General features: G+C 38.3%; 1 protein-coding gene across 2 annotated transcripts in view; it reads right to left on the minus strand.

Moving 5' to 3' along the window:
- Positions 1-15,219: 15,219 nt before the first annotated feature.
- Positions 15,220-25,667, minus strand: part of LOC137184751 (cadherin-4-like) — a 255,065-nt gene continuing 244,617 nt past the window's right edge. For both annotated transcript variants that reach the window (XM_067592727.1, XM_067592726.1), the window contains 3 exons: positions 25,113-25,252; positions 24,855-25,019; positions 15,220-19,605 (listed from right to left, as the gene is read on the minus strand). In XM_067592727.1, coding sequence (XP_067448828.1) covers positions 19,399-19,605; positions 24,855-25,019; positions 25,113-25,252 — 512 coding nt within the window. In that variant the 3' untranslated portion in view covers positions 15,220-19,398. The remainder of the gene's footprint in view (positions 19,606-24,854; positions 25,020-25,112; positions 25,253-25,667) is intronic.

Genomic DNA, 25,667 nt, shown 5'->3' on the forward strand with positions numbered 1-25,667 from the left:
AAACCCATTGTGTCGGGGCTGTTCATAGTTTAAAATAATTGTCTGTGATTCATTATTATACTTGGCAGGTCTCTGACCAGTGAAGAAAGTGGATCTGTAGCTGAGGTGCAGAGCAAAATGGATCCACAGGAGGGCACTGTCGCACCACCGATGATCCAAACACATTTATGTCTGACTCTCACAGGCCCTGACAATATGAGACATCTGTCATTGTAGCTTGTGAGACCTGCGTCCATATATTTCATATCCTTTATCACCATGTGTTAGAAAAAAGTAATTTCTTTTGAAATGAACATTAATAGGTAACTTTTGTTCTAAGGAAACCAGCTGCTATATGATTTCATGCAAGCACTGACTTCCTGACTTCTGATGCGTGGAAGATCTGATCACACAAAACACACACACACACACACACATACACACACAGATGGACATCTCCATTAAAGATCACACCAAAGCACTTCCTCATATCCTCATATTGCTTCAGATTTGGTGGATTTGAGGCTTAGAAAGTTGTTTGTTCTGTTCCCTCTGCAGACAAAGGTATCATGTGCCTGTAGTTGCCCAAACCGTCGTCTTGATATCCAGACATAGGCAAACTTCTAAGTCTTCTCCAATATGAGTTGTCAGGCTATATTTGCTTATGTTACTCTGGGACACCAAACTCAATTCCGCTGTCTTGTTTGATTTTGCATAATGAGAGACTGCTGGCTGCTCACAGGATAATGTCTTTGAGTGACAGCTATGAAGATGAATAAATTTCACATATTTAGATATATTCCGCAAGTAAAACGTGGTGGTTGATAATCCATTGAACCCCACCCATACCTCTTAGTCATAGTCTTGCATGTGGTTTAAATATAGCAGACACCTTGTCCTTGGTGATTATAAATTAGTTTCATACATTTTTGAGAGGTATGCACTTTAAAACATAAATTATAGTTTGTAGTCGGGAATAAAGTGAACACTATTCTTCTGCTATGAAAAGATTATGAGGTAATAAGATGAATTAGACCTTTTATCACATTAAAATTTCACTAATAGTTCAACACTGACAACTCAAGTTATATATATATATATATATATATATATATATATATATATATATATATATATATATATATATATATATATATATCAGGACCAACAGAAATAAGTGCTGATGCAAAGTGCAGCACTAAGTTCTTGATCCATCAAACAATGTAATTAAATTCAAATTTTGTGTCAGATCTGGTATTTCTCTCAATAGCATGAAATATTTTACTTAAATAAGCAGCAATCAATGATACAAAAACACTCAAAGCTCTAATGAAATCTGCTGCTAATTTATTGGCTTCATTACGAATATGCATGTATGGTTTGATTAGAATTGATTGACAGCGGTGTCAACAACCCAAATGTCTTCAGATTCAGATTATTGTACAGCTAAACCCTCATTTTGGTGTCCCATCATGTCTGCTTCAAACCAGAAGAGCACAAACAAAACACAAGACTCTACAGCCATGCTACACAGTGAGTCTGCACTCTGAGCTAAATGCAAACATCAAACATTCTTACATGCTCACAATGACATTGCTAACATGCTGATGTTTAGCTGGTATAATGTTTAACATGTTCATCCTCTTAGTTCAGTGTGGTAGCTAATTAACAAAAATTACAGTTGAGGCTGATGAGAATTGTGTTAGCTTTGCAGGTATTGGACAAATAAAAATTTTTAACCTGATGATGGCAGTAGATCACCAAAAGAAGAAGACCAGGGCTCACCAAAAATATTACAATTCATCCTGACAGGGAAATGAATGTAAGTACCAAATTTCATGGCAATCAATCCAATAGTTGTTTAGACATGTTACTTAAAACCAGTAATGTCAACTTCAAGGTGGCAGTAGAGGAAAATTCAGGCAAGGAACAAAGTCATTAGGAAACATCCTCTGGGGACCATGAATGTCTGTGCAAAATTTAATAGCAATCCATCCAATAATTGTTTATATGTCAGTCAGGACTAAACTAAAGGATCGACTGTCAGACTGACCATCAGACCAACATGGCCATCCCAAAGCCACTCCACCACCGTGGCTAAAAATCTCTCATGAGGAACAACCAGTGGCCATCAGACCACATCATCAACATGAACTGAGTTTTATAGGCATCAATGTTTTCTTCACTTCCCTCACTGTGCTTTGCTCAACAGTATATAACATAATACAAAATAATAACACTAAATCCAAGTCCTCTGTTCAATGCTGTTTGACTGTTAAACTGTTGGCTGTCAACTTTACTATAGTAATCAGAGCCAATGAATAATTTAACTAGACAAGTCTCCCCAATTGCAAATGTTCAGATAAAAAACAAACACAAAACATGCATACCTGTTTAGCAGAAGCTCAGCATGAGTAAAAAAAAATCCTTTATTTCCAATGCCAGTGTTTTGTGTTTGTTTCTGACATTTCTCTGTGTGAGGATTTCAGAAAGCATATGGGAGGTTTTGGCCTTACAACTGTCAGCCTCTGTATTTTGAACTTTGCTCAGATCGCTGGGGGAGATAATGCTAGTTGAGCCTTGATGGTTAGAAGGTGTGAATGAAGCTCCAGCTATTGTAGAGGCTTGTGTTTTATGGCCTGTAAATAAAACCTTAAGTTTAAAATGAGAATGAACACAAAAATAATCCAACATTAATAGATTAGAAATTAAATCCTCCACTATGTCTTTTGGTGAGATGAGAAATGGTAAGAAATTGCAGTCTTTCTATAGGCCATATTACTGTAAAGGTTTACTCTGTGACTTTGTTACAGCAGCATCCAATAGCACCTCCAATTCCAAGATGTCCTCTCAGCTACACTTTTGACATTTTGAAACTCTGCTGGAATGACTTTTTGATATTTGGAGAACTAGGGCGCAGAAAGTGTACTTTCAAGTAATGTTGAACAAAAATGGGCTACTCCTCAGCATGAGAAGTGACTTAAGCCCAGTTCATCAGGCTTGAAGGCCGATAAATACATATATTTAAACATGCAGCATTGCCTTGATGAGAAGCAGGTATACTGGCAAAAGAATGTGGTCATCCACCCTCACAACCACAAAACTTTTACATTGCATGATTTTAATGGCAAACTATGGCCTGTCTATTTTTCTAGTGGGAAACAATATTTCTCTCACTTTCCATGCATTGAACATATATTTAAAGAAATCATACTCGTGCCACAAAAGTTGTGGATGCCAAAATAATGGTTTGCTAAATGGACTGTGGACTGTTGTCTCATATATCACACAAAACAAAGCTGCATTAGTATTGTACAACTGATCATCATCTTAATCTAGAATTAAAACTGTAATCAAAATCAGTGAATTCTTGTCTATGTGTAGACTTTCAGCAAATAATGAGTTTTGTTCATTGATAGGTTATAGAATTGGGCAGAATATATAATGAAGACAGACATGCAATTGCTTAGTACAGCACTAAAATGTTATTGCATATGCAGACTAAAAAAAAAACTGCCTGACAAAACGAAAGAAGTCAGAAAATATCTAAAATTGAATTTGGATGTTGAATCACTGAAAACGAACAGATATGTCAAGATTATATATTATCTCACCAAATCAGAAATGCCAGTTTGATTTAGTGAAGTTAATAAGCAGGGGGAAAAAATCTGTCTGTTCTGACATTAAGTAGCTGTCATATCTAAAATGTTTGGTTCAGGATTATAATGAAAAACATTAAAGCTTTTAAATACTGGTGCTGTTTGCTACTTTTCACCTGACAGTACTACCTCCCTTCCTCCCTCTCTGTGTGAATGTGAAGGAGACCATGAGAGAGCACAGTATGCTTGTAGGAAGCAAATTTATTTTTAAGTTGTTCTGCAGTCTCAAAGTTATCTTGAAAAACAAAGAGAAAGGCAAAGAGGTTAAATGCACAACAGCCATAATTATCAGCTCGAATTAGTGGTGCATCTACTGTGTTTTAAAGCACTAAATTATCTGCAACACATTTCACTTCTCATTGTTCATTCATCATATTAAAGCACTACAGTAATAATAGAAAACAAGAACACCGTTAACAGCCGTGTGATTTACTTTGGACAGAAATAACTGTGGATTTTTTTTTTAGGTTATGCTACCTCAGGTTGAAACAACTATGATTATTTCCACTGATGATTGACTGGTTGGAGTGGTTTTACTGGCTTGATTTGGCAGCCGTGCAGGAGGCAAGTTCCCAAATCAATTTTTTCCCTAAAAGGTCAGGATAAGCCCATGTTGTAGAGGAAACTTCATGGCATCAAATCAATCTGGGGCTAGACAATCTCTCATCGCTAACAATAACATTATACTTCTGAGTGATCTCCATCATCCCATAATGCATTTTTCTTCTGTACTGAATAGCATTACTCTTTCCCAGTGAGGCCGGTATGGTTATCCATGGTTTCTTGAACATGTTAGATGCATCGTTGGACATATGATGTTGCTTTCTCACAAGCCTGATATAGTCACCGTGGATCATTTATCAGGAATACACTGCATTATACAGCATTTCCAACCCACCGTCATGAAGACACAGTGCTGAATGATCACACAAGAAATTATGCTGGAAGTAATTTGCATTGATGTTATTCTCTGTGTTGCAAAAGCATCCTGAATCAACACAGACCCAATTGTTTCTGTTGCTGTTTTCTGTATTGTGACCATACTTTATATGTGGGATATGGATTTCCATTATTCAGCCCATTCTGTAAGCAAAGGGAGAGGAGAGAGGAGGTCCCTCAGGGCCGAGAAACAACCTCCGCCTGCATCCTCTGCGCATAATTGAACAAATTAGCAATGAACAGCTGTTACCTGTTAAAATGACCCGCTTTCATTTTATCGCCATGGACAAGAGGTCTGATAGCATCTGCATGCTACATCTGTCAGCTATTGTGATTAGCTTGCCGATTCCTGCTTTCAATATATCATGACAAACATAATTACCTCAACATCTCTTTTTATGGATTCTACAAATCGCCAGGCGCACAGAGCATGCCAAGTGTCCATCAATTACGGCCACGGTCTCCTGGTAGCCTGTCCACTTGGCTGCTTCGACTTTGTCAAACCACTTTCCCTTAAGAGAAATAAGGTCTCTAATGATTCTGTAAGTCAAAGCTTTAATGTGATTTCACTTTTTAAAATCAAGATTGAGGGTGCGATAATTGTGGAATACATGAACCTTGTGACTTGACCCTTCAGCCTACATGCTAGGGCCCCATCAATGGTTCAACCTCCTGGAATCACATGAAGCTGAAGAGCACTTGCTGATGCTGATCATCCTTTTACTAATCAAGCAGAGTGAGTTCAAGAATGGAGACTTGGGGCAGTTAATGGCCATTTATAAAGTTTTGGCATTCATATGGTTGAAGTTAAGTGGCTGTAAAAGAATGGTTAGCATCAAAAGTGGTGCACCAGTTAATTGCCTGAAAGTGACTGTGCAGCACTGACCTGATGAGGGATTTATAACATAAGTGCTCCTCTGGGGTGGACATTTCTATCTGTTATCTGAATAAAAATAGGGAAAGTGAAATAAAGAACATACTTTGGATAGAGTTATGCAGCCATCCGCTAAGGTCATATAAATTCACCTGAAGTTATGATGCAATAAAGAACTACTTTTCAAAGCATTATACAGTGTATGTCATCTCAGAGAAAAAGAATACCACAAAACTTAAAGTTGCATTATTACAAAACATTTTGTTAACAATGGATCAAATGACTATGTAGGTGTAATGTGAAAGGGCTCACTAGTAGTGACAGTCCCACAAATAATGGCGATGATCAACAACGATTAATTATGTATGAATCAACTTGTTTCCTTCGGCTCTATGGAGCATTTTAGCATCTTTCAGCTCATAGTTTTGGTTTTATGGCTCACAACTTTACTGTTTTCTCAGGAGTTAGTTGGTGGAGACCAAAAACATTCATGAGGTGGCCACCACTCACAATACACGCTAATGTTGCTTTGTGTCTACTGGATGTGTAAATCGGCCTATTTAATTTAATTTGCCTTTAAAAACTTATACTTAGGTGACATTATGTCAATGTTGATTTTACAGTTTGTTGCACTGCCCCCAAGTGGCCAAACATTAGTTGTTTCAGGTTTTAGTCAGTATAAACAAATCCATGAAGTCCCTAAATTATCAGCATCAAAATCTTTTCAGTGCTCTTCTTTTAAAATTCAATTTGGTCTCCAGAAGGTTTGTAAAAAAGATCATGATGACAGCTAGTAAATGGTAAACAGACTTCATTTATGTAGTGCTTTTATCCAATGCGCTTTACAATTTGCCCATCATTCACCTATTCAGACACACAAACATATGCCAATGGCAGAGAGCTGCCAGCTAATAAGTGAGAAAATACGTTTTCACAACATGAAAGTATTACCTGAGAATTTTTAAAAATCAATTTAACACGTGTTAAATTAAACAGGTGTCATTTTTTCCAAATGGCAGATATCTCTTTTTTCTTTTTTTAACAAAGGAGTTATGTTTATTGTCCACTGGTGACATTCCAAATGCAAAGTAAATGTCTGTCATCCATCTATTCTGAATTAAATCTGCATTATTGCTGTAATTTCCATCATAGTACACTAATTGCCTCGATTAATGTCAATTTATTCTTAAAAATGAGAAATGACCTTATCTGCATGTGTATATGTCATATTTTTCATTCATCACTTGAAGTAATGCTTGTATCATTACTGTTTTCTTCTGAATCAGTGAAATTTGCCAAAAATGAGGACACGAAGAGCATCTTTTGAAAAAATGCACCCAGCCAGCTTCGCCGTCCATGAGCCAAATGATGTCTCATCTTAGAGGCAACTCAAATTATCCTCCTCCTTGATTATGTGGACACATAGTGCACCAATCAACAGCTGACCTTTTACTGCAGGAACAGTCATAAACACAGCGAGAGGAATGTTGGTTTGATCTGTACATCTTTAGCAGTCAGAGTAAATGGGGTGAAGTAGAGAAAATCATATTCACAGATTGTCTCATTTGTGCAGAATAGAGATTTAGAATAGACATAATTTTGGACAGAACAGTATTAAAACTTAAAACTTATAAAGTTCCAGTCTAAGTGGCTGCGGTGATTACACAAACCATTGTGAAATGATGTTAAAAGAGCACAGCGGTAACATAAAGCAAGCCAAAGGAATATAGAGACTCAATTAGTTAAGTCCCCCATAAGGGAGACTGTAAACTCTTGAGGCTCTATTTGGTGTGGAAATGAAGAAAATTGAAGATTTGGAACTGAGCAAGAAAGTACAAAAGGGATTTGAATGTAAGACATTTCACACCCAGAAAACAATTTTTTTTCTGTCTGGGGTTTTCTCAGCGTGCTTATTGTCCAATTCCCAAAACTGTATCTTCAGATTAATATTTCAGATTTAAGTTTTGAGAGGAGAGAGTTTATTGTTGCACCAAGATCTCACAAATCAAACATGTCCACTTTTCTGCAAGCGTTTAACTGCAAATAAATGATCTGGATTAGATTTGTTTATTTCTTTCACACCAGATGAAATCTAAAGATTTAATCAGAAGACACAAAAGTGCTGCTGTTCATTCTTGTTAATATAGTTGAATATGTTGATGCAACCATTCAGAGCTCTGTATCTGTTTTCTACACCAAAGCACGTGCAGAGCAAAGAAGATGTCATCGCAGTAGTTAATATAGTAGCTCCATCGGGGCCATATCTTGAAGCTCTGTGTAGGTAAGTACTGACAGATGGTCGTATCATGTTGACAGTGTGTGTGTATGTGAGTGATAGATAGCTACTCTGTGAATAACTGTGGAGCATAATATGATTTGGATGTAAGAATGGAATCTAAATCTGATTTCAGGCAGTACTATGGGCCCAGAGCTTCACTCCTTTATCTCTGTCCCTCGTCAGCTATAATGTGGTCAGCTGCAGCTGTTCTCTCTGGGGTGTGGTCTCACTGACCCGGGAGGGAACTTTATCGCTTCCAATCTCACCCTTTAGACGCTTTTATACCTTTTTGAAATGACTCTCATCATATCATAACACTCATCCTACCTGCCACTGCCGTCCAAACTATGGTTCTTTAGAAAGCTTTGTATGAGTTGAATATCTTTTGTCAATATGGTGACCGGTGTAAAAGGGCAGTGTAAAGTTTCAGGATTGTTTCCCTGCATGGTTTTGTGCTTCTCTTGACTGTTTGAACCCTCTCTCATTTCTCTTGAGAGTCCACTCCTCCCCAACAGTGCAGTTACTCTCTGAAAGGATTAGATGAGGAGTTCACCACGGGGGCATCAGGCAATCTGCATACAATAGCCCACCACGGCTCTGAATAAATCAACATCGATGTAAGATAATAAAGCCAATGCGGTACGGCTATTTGTTTATTCTTATTACACAGAGGGGCGCACTTTGGATCATTCGGAGTAAATGCATTACTTTGAGAGGACTCAGAACACAGACCACCCATGCCATCTCTATTTCACTCTATGTCTGTTATGTCTGGGTCCAGAGGCGGTCCGGCAGCCCACTAAAGCAGCCATTAGATGGATATCCAATCAGACTTGGGCCATTCCCTCCTTTCCGTATCCTCCTCTGTCCCTCACATCCTCAGGCCATCATAGAGGAAATGAAAGTCACTGATGGAGAATATGAAGAAATAGTATGGATAGATGGATGACTGGTCTGACTGTGTGTAAAGAACCCCCCTCAGGGAATATATATATATATATATATATATATATATATATATATATATATATATATATATATATATATATATATTATATATATAGATAGATAGATATGTATGCAATGATTAGTTGACTAATTAATTAGTCAGTTGACAGATAAGTAATTGGCTATTACTACTATTAACAACTATTTTGATGATTGCATGATCATTTTTTAAGTCATTTTTTAAGAAAATATGCCACATATGATGATTTAAAACTTTTCTATGACATACATGATAGTAAACTGAATATATTGTCGATTCTGGACAAAATGAGACATTTGAAGAGGTCACCATGGGCTCTAAGAAATTATAACATTAACATAACAATCTTCTGACATGTTAGAGACAAAATGATTAATTGAGAAAATAAATTGGCTTAATAATTGATAATGAAAACAATCATTAGTTGCTGCCCTAAATATATACTTGACCGTATGCTTACATTACATTTTGAAAAAGAAGATTCTAAAATGTTGCAGCAATGTGTTTTCCAAGGTAAATAGAGATTTAATTATGTAAGCAAATGGGAAACATCTGGAACATCAGGCTGAGATATATTGTTAGTTCTGATCTCAAGCCTTCTCTCAGACAGAATGCCCTCCTCTGACAGTCTAAAGTTTAATATTGGGATTATGAATTTTGTTGTTTGTTGATACAGATTATTCATGTCTGTGACAGTGTTATCTCACACAGTTGTGTGATTAGTTAAAAAAAACAATGTAATGCAATGTCTGTTAGTCTGTTATTTCTCTTGTGTAACAGCATCTTTGGTGTCAAGTTGTGTTTTCTGGTTCAGCTGATAAATTCATCATCTGGAGAAAGTATGAATAAGGAATTAACAACTCTGAGAAAACATCTAAAACATGAAGCAACAAGCATGAACACACACACTACACACATTAGAAAGTGTTTAAAACACAGATGTCCAGTGATGTAATTTAAATAAGAACATTTACTCAAGTACTGTACATATGTACAATTTTAAGGTACTTGTACTTTACTTGAGCATTTCCATTTCTGTTACTGTCAACAGTTACTCAGCTATATTTCAGAGGCAAATACTTTTTACTCCATCACATTTATTTGGCAGATATAGTCACATGTACTTTGCAGATTAAGAATTTACAGACGACACATATGAACATCTTTCAAAATATACATAGACTGACCAACAGTCTATAAACCATCTACAACACTAAAATGCTACTAGCACATGCATTAGCAATAGCAATCCAACACTAAAGTATATGTACACTCACATGGTTAATTTTTCTGCAGGATGATGTCTTTTACTTTTGATACTTAAAATAAAATTTGCTGATAACACTTAGATAGATTTTCAATTACTTGTAATGCAGTCTTTGTACATCGTGGTATTCCTATTTTTACTACTTAAGTAAAGGAATACTTCTTGCATCATTGTGAATATCATTTCAACACAGTTTTCCCTATAAAGATGATTGGATTTCAGGGCATCTTGTTGCATATATTTATACCTTGTAATGAGAAAAATCATTTTCTGTGGTTTTCAACTGGCGGTCATTGCCCACCAGGAGATCATTTTAAGGGTTTGCAAGAAAACTTGCTGGATTAAAAAAAAATTTTTTCTTTCTCAACCTTTTGCCTTTTTTCTGGACATATACTGAGTAGCTTTAGCCTGGCATCATTATTTAGTTGAATTCACCTCACAGCTGTGACAAAGCTGTACTTGTACACTTGTAGGCATCATTTGGACAAACATCAATAAGGTTTAGAGACTTTAAACTACAGAGTTTATATTAGTACCATCCATGTGTTGTACAAAGATAAGTATGTTGGCAGAAAGATTAAGGCCTTAATTAGCTTAATTAATGATGTCGTTACCATGACTTGTTATGTTTAATATATCATTGTGATTATAGTGGGACATTATGTAGCCCAAGCTCAACTTTCAAAAAATACATTTTTTGATTTATGAACAGTAAGAGGGATGAAAGCAATTCTTAGACAGAGAAGAGAGAGACGTTAAAGCCAGTGTAGGTAAAATAGATGAGTCAGAGCAGGTTTGGAGGGGATTTAAAAATACTTTGCAGAATACATCTCTGAGACTCACCAAATGTTACAAGCAGTGCAAATTGGAATTCTTTCTATATGCACTTTGTTGCACTTACCTGAGCACCCACGGAGCATGTAGGAAGTTATACACATTCACTTTTCAAGAGTGCCTTAGTTTTTCCAATATTTTTTGTGCCTTTTTACTAAATAAGAGCACCTAAATGAATTCAGATTACTGTTGGCAGCCTTTTTACAAATATGGAAAGATTAATTGGTGCTTTTATGGAGTCTAGAGTTCGGTTAATGCTGACCTGTTCATTCAGCAGGGATATAATAGGCTTTCATAAAATGCAGTTACCAGTGATGTCAGTGACATGAACATCACGGGGTGTTCCGGTCAAGTCTTTGGAGGGAGAAAATACAGCACTTAATGTCCCCCACACTCACATTGTATGACGATATCGTCTCTCCTGGCAACAGTACCAATTTGGTGTGTGTGGGTGTTTGTGTTTCATCTGGGTCTGCCTTATCCGAGCTTGAGTACAGCAGACAAAATAAAATCCAACCAGACGGAGACTTCATTTGCGATGATACTTTGTGTGTTTAATGATAGATCCAGGCTTCTGTGTGGTGTCACATGAAGTGCGAGAGAGAAGCTGTTCTTCGTTTCATTGTAGATTTTGCCAGATAAACGAATAGTTCGACATTTGGGGAATTATATTTTGAGTTCTGAACATATTTCCCAAAATAATTTTTAATTATATTTTGGAAAACACGTTTATTCACTTATTCACTTTATCAAATTACACACACAAAACTGAGCCGTTAAGTTAGTAAAATAAGTTGCAGTGCAGAATCGATGTCAGCTGTAAACCACCTACCTGTATAAATCAATACAAAGTCAAAATTCAGCATGGGGCAATTCTGATAATCATGTGACTGTTAACTGAATTAATCTATTCTGACCTATCCTGTCAATCCTGGAGTCGTGCTGGTTGGAGAGCAGGAGTGGGTTTCCCTTTACTCTCAGTTTTCTTGTAGTTTGAGGAGAGAGATTTGTGTCTTCATGTGTGCTTGTGTGAGCAGTGTGTAACAGCAGGGCTCACTCTGTCTGAGTGTGCATTGACATGCTCTGACAGGTCAATCAATGAGGAGGAGATGCAGTGTGCTGTTAGTTCATTGACCTGCTGTGGTAAAAGAGAATAAGTAAGGGTCATCTCCTCCTGCTCCTCGTGCAGCCCTGCACTGATTGCTAACTTCTTATCTGTTCTACCTTCTTCTGCTTTTATAGAGGCTATTGTTGAATTAAGATTTAACAAACAGCTGAAATGTTAGTAGATAATTGTGATAAGTCACTTTAAAGGACCAGTGTGTAGGATTTAATGGTAGATAGCGATGAGGTTGCAGATTGCAACCTCTCCTCTCCCCTCCTCCTCCCCTTCCAAACTTGTAGGAGACAGTGGCCTCGAAACTCGTGAAAAACGTGAAGGGCTCTCTCTAGAGCCAGTTTGGTTTGTCTGTTCTGGGCTACTGTAGAAACATGGTGGGCTCTGTAGAAGAGGACCTGCTCCCTATGTAGATATAAAGGGCTCATTCTAAGGTAACAAAAACACAACGATTCTTATTTTCAGGTGATTATATACTAATTAAAACATACTTATGATTATTATATTCCATTTCTTCCAAGTTCATTCTGCTAGATGCCACTAAATTCTACACATTGGTCCTTTAAGGTGCACTGCCAGCAATGTATTGTTGAAGAACCATACAGGTGGTTTTGGCCTATAAACTACAAATAATGTATTGTCAATTGCCAGTATTGCCAATATTACAACACTGCCTGGCAGGGTGTGTTTCAAAAAATCATGTTGGTGCATTGAAGGATACTCCGATATTTCAGATTTTTGAGATTTTTACGCTTTTGGGCGCTTGATTATGAAGCACTCCAATGAAGTTCTTACTGTTTATCAAAGCTATACACAATTTTATTAAAGTTCTTTGACAAGCAATGATGCTTTTCAATGCTGATCAACTGACTCATTTCTTATTGTCTGTAGTGTATGTGTCCGTTTCACAGTTTTAAACATAAAACTGTTCTAAATGTACCCAAATTTATTTCCTGTTGCAGTGTTTCCTGTTTCCTAGCAACACAAATCCAATGAATAGTTTATAAAACCTATTACAAACATTACATTCACTTGACCAAGTTCAAACATTTTTTTTTCTTGTGCAGCAATAAACAAGGTTCAGGGAAAATTTAAAAAAAAAAACAACCAAAAAACATATTTGCAAGTGTGGTATTGCTCAGCTGTAGTTTGTGTAAGAGCCACATCTGTTTTAGATTTCCATGGTGACAACATTTGCAGCACAAAGGGGAAATATAGATGGACATTAAAGTTTAAAAAAAGGGAAAGGAAAAAGAAAATCAAATGCACCACTTTGTATTTTCATACTGGGTTGATTTGTCGCTGCTTTTCATCTGCTTCAGCTGGGAAAGACTATGATCCCACCGTGGAAGAGAACCCCGTCAGACACAGTTGACAAATGAACAGCCTTAATTGTGTTGATCATTTTAGCTTATGTTTGTTCACGGCTGGCACTGAAACTAATTTTGAATAAGAAACTCAATCAACCACATATTAGATCAGTGAAAACAGAAGCAAATCATTTTAAATTCTCAATGGTTTTTATTCTAACATTGTGAAAATGTTTCTTGTAAAAAATTGTGTATTTTATGCAAAACTAGTAAGACCATTTATATGTGAGAATCAAGCTACTGTATAATCTTTAATTAGTATACTGTGCATTCAGCATTATAGCTCTGTTTGCTTATTGTGAAACTGTAAACTTGAAAAATGGCATTGTTTTTGATCATGAATTCATTCTACTTTTTAAAATTAATAATAAACTTTATTTATTTAGCACCTTTTAGAGCAGCGTTCCAAAGTACAAAATTAAAACAATTCAGCACCACAATTAAATGAAATCCAGCAATTAAACATATGGAGAGTAAAAATGAATAAATAAATAAATAAAACCCCAAATATAATAAAATAAGATAAAACAGTGAATTAAATAAATAAACTACCCACAACACTGTGGAACTGAAAATATAAAACTTTGAGCTATGTTTTAGGAAGTGATTTAAAAGATGTGACTGATTCTGTAAGCCTAAGATCTAAGACTCTTCCTGAAAATATAATTAGGAGCCCATCCATGAAGTGCTTCAAATGTAATCAATAAAATCATAAAATCAACTCTAAAAGTGATCAGTAAAGAGAGACTCCTCAGTTGAAGGAATCATGATTGAACTCTTGTAATTTGTTGGTCAAATGATATTTTCTTATATATATATATATTCATACACATACATATATATGGACATTTTTGTTTATCAAGGCAGGTGTTGCTCTATACACTATAGGTCTCAGTGCCTCCCATTAAATTATGCTCTGCTTTTCAGGCCTTGTGTGGTGCCACCACCTCATATAAAGGGCAGATCATTTGGCACGGGAAACTTTTAAAGGGATGTTGATGGAGGTCGGCAGGCAGGAGTATGTGCAAAAAAAGGTGATCTATTAACAACTATATTAATGAAACAGGCAAAAATGAACCACAGCAAAAAAAAAAAAAAAAAAGAAAAAAAACTTAAGCTGAAGCAAAACAAAAAACTAATATCTGCAGCCTCACAGAAAACTGCCACCTTCTCTCTTCCCTTGCTCGTCACAATTGACTGGTGACTGGCCTTTTACCTTCTCAGCCTTACCAAACTGGAACGTACCATCCACTGAGGTTACCATAGGGTGAACTAGACTCATACCAAGCTTTCAAAACATATAGAACAACATCGGTGTAAGATTTCTCTTTTACTGCTGACAATGACAGTTTTCTATGGGCACACATGCACAACCACAAGTTCATCAAATTATATGGAATGTAATTTGCTACAGAACAGTTTTGTCCTTACTACCTCAACTTGACAATGCCTAGTGACTCACTGCTTAGTGCAGGTAATGATGCGCACCTGTTGTCACTATCACTGATTAAGCAGACGATCTGCCCGACCATCACAGAACAACTCTCAAAAAAGAAACATCTCAGCATCTCAGCAACCAAATTGTGAAACGCAAACTACTCAACTGAAATCCGTATTCCGTTATTTGTGTAACACAACTGATAAATGAACAGAAACATTGGACTAACATTTGTGATTTAATACACAAAACACTAGTAATGCTGGGAACGATGATATAAGTTGTTTTTAGTTAATAAGTAATATTTTATGTATATGCTATAATGTATCAAATCATTATAAAATCATACAAAGTTGCAACAATTTACAATTTATGGTCAAAATAACCACATTGGCTGTTTAAAAATAATTTGAGTGTGAGGAAATGCATCACTTTGCAGAAATCAGCGGGTGACAAAGAAGAGACAGGAGGCAGTGTTCATATAAGGAGGGGAAATGTTTATTTATAACACATGGTGCTGACAGGGAGTCTCCAGCTCAGCGTCTATATTACAAGGTTGATCTGCAAGGCTGCGCATGTACTGTACGGTATTTGGAAACCAAGATTGCAGTGGCACTATAAACACACGCTTGAAACAACAGACTCTTTCCCTTTTTTTTTTTTTTTTTTTTTTTTTTTTTTACATTTTCTTACAAAATGGTACAAACAACAATACAAAATATTTGTGCTGTTGACAATTTACAAAAAAAGTCTTTAGACTCGATAACTGTGCAATTATTTTTTCTGCTTTTTTTCTCCTCCATTTGAAACTATGTGAGTATGGTACACCAGAATCCCTTCTGGACTGCAACCTCGGTCATGCGGGCTGCGACACATTTTAAAATGTTGTATGGTTACTGTAATAGAACTCATCTGTCCATTATAAAAAGACACATGCAAAAAGCTCCAATTGTACAGTTACAGTTTGCCTAACTTGGTCTGTTTAGCTTCAAGCAAATACTACATTATGTACACTTGGACTTGAGCAGTATTGGGAGAACTCGTATGAAACACTGCTGCCTGCCTTTGTAGCTCTGGCCATTGCAGGGCAAAAGTCTGGCTTCTGCAGGAGCCTCCCATCATGTGTGTGTCCACGATCAGGCAGTGTCCAGACCAAGTGTCTGTCAACTATCACCAGTCAGAGAGGCAGAAGAGCTGTTGTTGACACAGCCGGGATGGACTACAGCAGTGCAATAGTTCTTCTTTCATTCATTTGCTAATTCTCCCCTCAATTTAGCAAAGAAACATCAATAAGACAAGTGGACCAACTATGTAACAAGTAATGATCTATCTTTCCTCCATTTCCCCTCACAAATTGCATTTAAATGGAGGGTCAACTTTGACTCCACTGATGATTTGCTGCCGCGTGTCATCACGAGTCATTGATAACATTCAGTATCATAATGGCATTGTGTCATGTATGTATGACACAGTCATAAAGGTCGGTTACCCAGTGTGTGTGTGTGTGTGTGTGTGTATGTGTGTGTGTGTGTGTGTAGATGGGGGGGTGGGGGGGGGGGGTGCCTCCTGCTATGTTTGGCCCTCACTCTGCTGTGAACATCTGACAAGAGAGCACGAGCATTTCATGAAGCATGTCTTTATTCTGTGAACGCTGGATGGCCTTCAATAATGTTGGAGCTCCGCAGCTGAATTCGAATAATGCTGAAAGAGCTCATATAATACAGAACACTCATGTATATACAGTAAGGCCTAGAGGAGTGAGTGTGTGTGCTAGTACAGACTGTACAAGTTGGTTTGAAGTGGAACCTTTTCACCATGAGGAAGCGAAGATTGAACAGCGACACAAGTATGGCTGTAAGCTCATATAGAATCATACAGATTCTCTTAAATGCACATGGCTTTTTGTGGTGAAATATACCTTGCCAACTATCGATTTGAAACAAAACTGGAGTGAGAGAAAATGCAAAGACCACACAGAAACAGATGAATCATGTCACCAAATGTATAAAAATGTTCTGTATATACAACATTTATGTGTCAGAAATAATCACAAATAGCAGAAAGTAACAGCTGTGTTTATTTTGTGAAGATATTCTGCAGGCTGAGGAGCAACTGGATAGACAGGAGCTTATCCAGCAGCAAGCTGTGGAAACCACTCCTTTTCTCATGTCTACTCTGACTGAGCTCTAAGCTGACAGCTGTCCTGAAAATCGCCGCTGTCAGTTTCTACACCGCAAGGTGCAATTTCCACCCATTTCTCTATGAATCTAAATCATGAGATTCCTACCCTGTTAACCTTGTTAATTATACTATGACCTTCCTTCCCTTGTTTATAGTCATATCACACTCTCATCCATATTTCTTTTTTTATGGCATCATGAATATGTATTAACAGGTATACTCCAAAAGAATAGTTACTTTTTTTTCACAGCGGGCTCATTTTCCATTACCATTGTTAAAAACTAAAGATTGTTTTTTTTTTTTATTTATATCTATTCAAATGAACTGTGAGCAGGTGAGGAACAGTTGAAAAGCATCAGGAGAAAAAAGAGCATGAGTGGAGGATCCTTTTCATCAAATTGCTTGAAGAACATTTCCTCCAGGCATTAATTATATTCACAATTAAAAGAGGATCTGGTCAATCCACATCAAGTTGAAGCCGGCTACCACTGAGGAGCGTTTCAATGGGCACTCAGAATATACGGAATGATTAAATCTTTCTATCATTCACCAGCATCTCCCGTGATACTCTGTGGAATGTTTTGCACATTTAAATAATTTAATACAAAGACTAAAACTCTTTATTTCAGCTCTCTATAAGCAGTGCTGGGGTATATTCTGAAATACGATTACAAAAGCCCATGGGTAGTCCTGCTTTTTCATTAAGTTAAAACAAAATTGTCTTTTAAAATGTCTGTCTTTTAAAGCTCTATTACTGAAGCTTTAGTTTTGCAAGTCTGCTTTGATAAAATGCAAAACTTCATGACAGACTTTTTCCTTTCTCTACCTTTTTTTTTTTTTTTCAAAACCTCTTGAAGTTGCAGCCAAAATTTTTCAGGAGAAAATTTCAGATGAATGAAATGCTGCCTGAAGAGAGACAGATTGTGAAGGCGCTAAATCCCTGGCTGAGGCTCAATTCTCCCAGTTTCTGTGACAGGGACCAGCACCAAAGTTTGTATATCAAAAGTTTGTCAAGAAACAACAGTGAATCAACAAAAGAAAAAAAACAAAACAAAAACAAAACAAAGCAAAAACCAAAAGAGAAAGGGACTCAGAATGGGGCTCACACAAGCTCTGAACTCTATATGTAATGCTATCAGAGCTATGTGAAGTCATCTAGTATTTTCTTTACCCTCATGTTTGTACAGTTTATATAGTTTTCTTTGACATATTTACCACACAATAACTGGCGATGGTAGTTACCTTTGGGTGTAGGGATAAACATGCAAACCTTAAATGATCTTAAAGGCAAAGTCTCCTTAAATAACCCTCATATGTACTTCATATACAGTAACATTATAGAGGTAACACACTTGACTTGTCAACCTTTAAATTTTAGTAACAAGCCTTATCAAGCTTTAGGTGCAAATACTGAGAGCTCAAAACAAACACAGCTGCTATTGAAGCCACAATAAACAAAGACACGCAATGCATTTCTTCTCTAAGACAGTCCCATAATGTATTTTTGTGATTTCACCAATCACATTCAAGTTGGCTGTGATCTAGGAGCACAGATATGCCTGACTTGAAAAGTTAATGATTTGTCCATAACTTACAGACACACTGTAGGCCTATGTACAGTATGTCTACATAAAGCGCCCTCTTAAGCCAGTGCTCCTCTGAAACCAGCACTGACATCTCCCGCAGCTACCACAACCCTGCAGGACAATAGAAATGACAAGGGAAGGTCTGAGTTAAAGGGTCAGGGGTCATACGGGGGCATGTTAGCCCAGAAAATGGCAACCAATCCTGAGTTAGCGGGAGTCTGCTAAAATACGCACCACTGAAGGCACTTTTTAAACAACAGTGCTTCTGTTCTAAGTAATTCAAGTTCAAGAAAGAATAAACCAGGGCCCTCCATGCAGGAAGGACTTTCATATCATATCTGTTCTGTTCTTTTTTACCCCTCTCCTTTTGTTCCCCTCAGACAAAGCAAGCAGCTCAAACCTAAAGCTTCTGCAGAGAGGCAGGCGGGGGCTTACAGCGAGGGAAAAGTGAAAACCCTCAGGAATAGGGAACGTCTCGAATCGAAGGGGAGTGAGGACAAAAAAAGCTGCGCAAACTAAAGGAAAAACAAAATCAGACAAAAGTAACCTAAGCCTACATCTAGCATAAAACTGAAAAATGAAACAAAAGCTCAAGAGTTTGAAAATACAAATTATGAGAAGCCTGCAATTCAGAGCTTCTGTTTCAGTCTTAGACGGGCTTAGAGCAGGAGACGGTTGAGAAGAGCACCCAAAACTGACTCATGGCACCGGTCCTCTGTGGTGGGTAATTTGATTGGTTGGTTGGTCAGTCAGTTGGTCAGTGTGAACATGTCATTGTTAACTTGTGTTCAGTAAGGGTGTAACAGCCCCATGTGTTATAGGGACAGAGCATGGCAGGCCAGCTGACGGGACGAGGGTGTGTGTGTGTGCATGTGTGACTGGGTAGATTTAATCATCATCCCCTCCTCCGTACATGTCAGCCAGCTTCTTGAAGCGGGGGCCCCAGTCGTTGAGGTAGTCATAGTCCTGGTCCCCCGTGCTGGAGGAGTTGAGGGAGCTGACAGAGCCAGCGGTGGAGCCGCTGCCCTCGTAGTCAAACACCAGCAGGGAGTCATACGGAGGGGCTGTGGGGTCGTTGTCTGCTGCTCGCAAACCCTAAACAGGATGAAGAGGAAGAAGAAAGACAGTGGTCAGTATTCACATGCCTATACAGTCAAGGGTGATGGAAAAGCAACACATTGGTAGAAGTAAGAACTCCAAAAATCCTGGATTCTTCATTTCCCATAATGCAGCCAGTAGCATTTTTATTTCATTAGACCCTCCCTTTCTGGTAAATGCCAGAAAGGAGGGTTGTATCTTTCAAACTCCATGCCCCCATTTAATGCAGGAGCCACAGAAGACATTATACAACTGTTCACAAACTGAGCTCCCCGTGACCAGTAAGCTTACCTTTATTTGTAAAGCGATATTCATTGTAAAGAATGGTCCCTTTCATAGTGTTACATTATTGTATATAATGTTTTCATGATTGAATTATTATCGGCATTTTAATGTCGTAGCTGGTCGAGGTGGAGTTCATTTTTACCTACTTTACATACGGCTTGGTGGTTTTGTGTGTAAAATCTCAATAAGCTACTTCTAGTAACTATAGCTAAATATAGCGGTGTAAAAAGTACAGGTGATATGCTACCCTCGGAAATGTAGTTGAGTAGAAGTATGAAGTAGCATGAAATGGTGTCAAGTTATGGAGCTTAGCGTAAATTCAGACAGGAATACTATCTTAACCATTCATTCATTTCCTACTCATTCACTCTCCCCTGCTAGTCCCGCCTTCACATCAGCTGTTTAGGGGCGTCACTTCTAGTTATCAAATCAGATTCCTCCACGATCTCTAACCGCCAATCACGGCTCAGCTGTCAAACTCCGTTTTCCCTTTCTGCCGCTGTCAGCTGTCATTTCAGATCAACCATCGTGACCCTCCTCCACCCCATCTACGTCCACGGCGTCCAGAGCTCGCTCCTCTCCTCTTCATCCCCCATCACCATCTCGCCTCCTCCTCCACGCACTTCAGCACCAGGCTCGAGTTCACCAGAAGCAGCGACCTACACCACCAAGATCCATGCCATTCATCACCACCACCAGTGTCTAGACTCTATCGGGGGGTTATCCTATTCTACTCTCGCATTCCCCATTGTGAAATCACGATGGGGTCTAATCACCAAAGACATATCCACTTCATCCAAAGACTTTTTCACTTCACCTTTCATGCTGTTCAAATAAACATCTTTTACTCCATGAATTGAGTCTCTCCTGATTGAAATACTAGGTTTTGTTCAGCTCCTGCCCGAACTTGAAAACAGCCTGGTTAATTTCAAAGGATGCATGGGACAACTCACTGTTCTTTTCGTCTTTTTATTTTCAATCCAATTCCACTTTGCTTTGTTTCTCTTTATTACTGTCCAGCTTTTGTTTTTTAGTAAAAGTAATAAGATTGCTTTGTAGGGCTATTGACATTGACAGTAGAATTAGTCAGGTTGATAACCTTTAAAGAAAACAAGGGGAAAATGTACAAAAATACCATTACTTTCAAACAAAGACATTTACCCTTTAAATTAGAGATTTTCTTATTTACCTGTCCCCTTGAAATATATAATTACAGTGTGTCCATTTAGTTATACTTAATCAAAATAGAGAAAAAAAACTTAATTCTGTAAACTGTCTGTCTGCAGCATTGTGCTCAAACAATAATATACACATGACTCATAACCATCACTTATAACCAAGGTAAGTCAACTCATAACAGAGCTACAAAGTACAACCATAACCATTGTTTTGTCATGCTATCTGAGTTTTAACTCAACACCTCCCACTTGAGCTCCTGGTTCTTGAACCCAAAGAGGTCAAACTACTCTAATCCAAGTCCTGGTGTTAGAAGGGCTGAGCTGAATCCTCTGGTGGATTTGAAGTGTAAGTTGTTCTGCTGTTTGTCCATCCTCTTTACCATCTGTAGCCCCAGTGTTATTTTGCTCCTCTACAGGAAGCAAGACAACTATATGCCTGATGTCTCTGTGAAGAACCATAGCAGGGGATTTTTTTCTTTGTTTTGCCAACCTTGATTGTGTTGCTTTCTTGGACAGCCTTCACAGTTGAGACTGAGTAGCTTGGGAATGTTCAGACATTCACATCCTTCAAGATTCCCTTCTTTTCAATGTCAACACTGATCACCCTTGTACTGCTTGTACTGACCCCTCAAAACATAATGGTCTGCTAGCCAGGCGATGTCTCTAACAGCAACATTCCACTCCTTGTGTGCTACTTACTCCTCACAAACAAACTGGCTCCAGCCGACTGACTCCACTTCTTCCAGAACTCGTTCACTTCTGCCTTGATAACTCTTAATCTCTTGTAGGAATAGCCTTCAAACTCGAAGCTTCCTAGGTCTCCTTTAGGTCTAGCCCTAACTAGCAGTACAACTTACTTAAACTGCTGAACTTCTTCTCCTCAGCAGGTCGCTTAACTACTGAGCCAGCTGGAGCTCTCCAGATTGCAGCTTCTCCTATACTCTCAGAAGTCCTTGGAAGAGTCACAAGTTATTTACCATCAGGGTTGTTTTGCAGTGCACTACTCTGCTTTCTTTTTGCCTGAGCTCTGGTTAGTGCTGCTGAGAAAGCCTTTCTCTGGAGTTTATCTATGCCCTCCTTGGCACCTGCTGCAGCCTCTTTGACTGACTTCTTTGGCCACTCCTCCGCTGATCGCCTCAGGAACCCAAGTCCGTTCTGCCATTCAGAACCTTCTCAAAGATCCTCAGGAGTTACTCCTCTTGTTATAATGTCAGCGGTGTTCAGGTCCCCTGGGATCCACCACCAGTCCTCAACAGGTCCAGCCTTCTGAATCTCACCAACTCGGTTTGCAAAGAAGGTCTGGTATCCATAACTGTCTCACTCAATGGCTCCCACCACCGCTTGACTGTCCAATACGTGATACCATCGTTTTATCTCCATTCGGCTGTGCTTTTAAATCTATCTTCTAAGCCAGGCTGGAAAGACAGCACCACAGATATCTGCCTTGGCTGGTTCTCCTTTTTGGTCCAGTGGTTTAAGCTTTGCCTTGGATTCGACCAATCTGACCTGGATACCTTGCTCTGTTTCCCACCTGAAGTACACCACAGCACCGTAGCTCTTGTCACTTCCATCAGAGATCAGAAGATCCCCCAAGGTTTTCCAAGCCAGCCAGCTGGTGTGAGACTTCTGTGGAAGGTGATTTAAGCCAGCTACTTGGCTTAATAGTTCCCTTCTGGTAAACTGTCTGTCTGCAGAATTGTACTTAAACAATAATATACACATCACTCATAACCAAGGTAAGTCAACTCATAACAAAGCTGCAAAGTACAACCATAAATCAAGCAAGCCAGACTGACATGTATAATGCTAAACATTAATACCAAAACCAACACTTCTCTGATCAATATTTATGATTCATTTCATACTAGTAGCGTCTTTTGATTAAGCCGCGAGCTGAACACTCCTTTCTTTTCTGTGTCCGTCTCTCTGTTGAGACGCCAAGTTTCTACACAGATGTTTTCACTTCACTTAATGAGCCGGCTTTTTCACCGTGATTTGTTTTTTTGTTTTTCCTTCAGTGGTGTGCTGATTTAGTAGCTCTGCCAGAAATGGAAACCAAAAGTGAAAGTCAAGAGTTTTAACACAACAAACGGTACTACTCAAGCACCTCAGAATTGTACTTATTTAGAGTACTTGAGTAAATGCATATGTATAGTTACTTTCTGTCACTGGTATGTATCAATTCTATCTTTGTCAATAGTCCCTACAGTATGTTTAGTATTATGTTGACTTGAAAAACATGTATGATATTGTGCATGGAAAACTACTGGACATACATGACATTAAAGGGTGTGCCAATGCTCTGTAACAAAGCATAATAGCATTCATCATGCTATCATTTTTGTAAGGCTGATCATACTTTTCCTTCCTTGAATCGTTTTGTCTGTAAAATGTCAGAAAATATTGAAAAATGTCCATCACATTTTTACTAGGAGATGACATCAAATGTCTTGTTTTGTTTGGCTAATAGTCTAAAACCAAAAGATATTCAGTTTACGATGATATAAAGCAAAGAAAAGCAACTGATCCTCACATTAAAGAGGGTGGATCCAGAGAATATTAGAGGCAATTACTTAAATGATTAACGATTACCAAAATGATAGCCAACATAGTTATGATTTACTAATTGATTAATCAACTAATCTTTGCAGCTCTACATTTTTGTCTCTATTCTTGAGTTTTAATATTTAATACTCTATAAGATACCTTTGTTGAAATATGCATAAATAGTGCAAATAGCCTACTTAAAATGGAGATGTGCAGCATAAATGGCTACTTAAACACTACTGGCTTCATATAGGCCAGTTCCTCTGGTAAAGCTCAGTAGGCTTTAATTTTGTACTACATGTAGGGTGAAATTTTCTGCATTAAAACCTTCTTTGTAACATGCCAAGAGTCACTGTGTCTGTATAAATTAATTATGAAAATGCATGAGGAGCTGCTTTGGCCAGTTCTTGTTTCTAATTTTAATTTTTTTGTGCAATCAAACCATCTTCATCAATATTTTGTTGGTGTTTCATAAATAAGATGTGAAGAGGTCTGTTTGTGTTTTCTGCCAGCGCTCAAACCTGCACTTGTTTCTAAGAATGACAAATGAGTTCCATTGACCTGAAGGTTAGGCAGGTGAAGATAATGGACTTCATCCACTTCACTGGAATACAGAGAGAGGCTATGTACAGAAACCTAAAAAGCCTCAACCCCCAGGAGTACAGTGGGTGGTAGGAACACCATGTGTTTGTTGTGTTTGTGTTTTACCAGACTGCTGGAGCGAGATCAGGTGAGTACATATGTGAGAGGGGGAGAGAGAGGGAGAGAGAGAAAAAAAGAGAGAGAAAAAAAGAGGGCGAGAGAGAGAGAGAGAGAGAGAGAGAGAGAGAGAGAGAGAGAGAGAGAGAGAGAGAGAGAGTCAAGGCTGGATGGATCAAAGCTGAACAGCTGCCAACACCTCTCGAGTGTGAACGTGTTGTCACGAGTCTGTCAATCAGCATTTTCTCGCATCAGTGTGCCAACGCTGGAGTTATGTGTGTGACAGTGTGTGTGTGAATAAACCTGGCACCGTGAGAGCAGCTGTAAAGTAAAACAAAACTCTATGTTGTTTCTATCACCATGCTAGAGTTTACATATTGAACAGCATCCAGAAACAAGTAATCACATTAAATGTCAGATCAATGGAAAGTGAAAGTGAGAGGCCAGTTCACTGTGGGGGAAACAGTCTAATGACTGTTGAGCTCTTGTGCATGCAAGATGTAATGTTTGTTGTGTCCACAGCTGTGTTAAATTCACCTCATGGATGAAGTCCCCTATGTCTCCAGGGTGGGGCACGACAGGTCTGATTGGGTACTGGGACTCGGGGATGATGGGACGTTCGTCCACCCTGCGTACACCAGGCGGCTTGCTGATGATGTGCTCCAAGGAGTCAGGCTGCTGCAGCTGGCTCAGGTCGTAGTCCTACATATCCACAGGGATGTACAGATGTAAGCAGGGCACAGTGGGGTCAACTTAGAATGTGATTGTGTGTGTGTGTGTCTCTCAGGATCTCACCTGGTCTTCCTCTCCTCCTCCCTCTTCATCGTATTTGAGGATGTTGTCTCTGACATCGTCTTCGGGGTCAATAAGCAACTGCTTGGTCTGCCTCTCCTTCTCTCTGCGCTTGATCCACACCACAAATAACAGCACCATGCCTGCGACAACACACATGAACATGATACATCATAAACCTTTAGGGTACACAGCAACAACCTGCATCAAAAACAAAAAAAAAAACAGGAAGTAGTTTCTTCTCATCATTAAAAGGTCTACATACCAATAAACTTAGATTTATAATGTATTTAATGAGATGTTTGCTGGATTACTGATGGTTGGGTGTGGTCAGAGCTGTGCTTTTTGTGTGTATGTGTTTTTTTGACAAAATGAAATTTACAACAAGGGTAAAGAGAAAACAGGATACAAGCTATCTGATTCACATATCACAAAAACTAGAATGAAATAAAAAAAATGTAAAATAAAGGTGGTGCTGGGGGTTTAGCTCATATGAGAGACAGTTTTTCACATATAGATATAGTTCTTGTGGCCTTACAGTTTTTACTAAGTTTCAAG

Source organism: Thunnus thynnus, chromosome 6 (assembly GCF_963924715.1).
Source record: "Thunnus thynnus chromosome 6, fThuThy2.1, whole genome shotgun sequence".
NCBI classification, from domain to species: domain Eukaryota; kingdom Metazoa; phylum Chordata; class Actinopteri; order Scombriformes; family Scombridae; genus Thunnus; species Thunnus thynnus.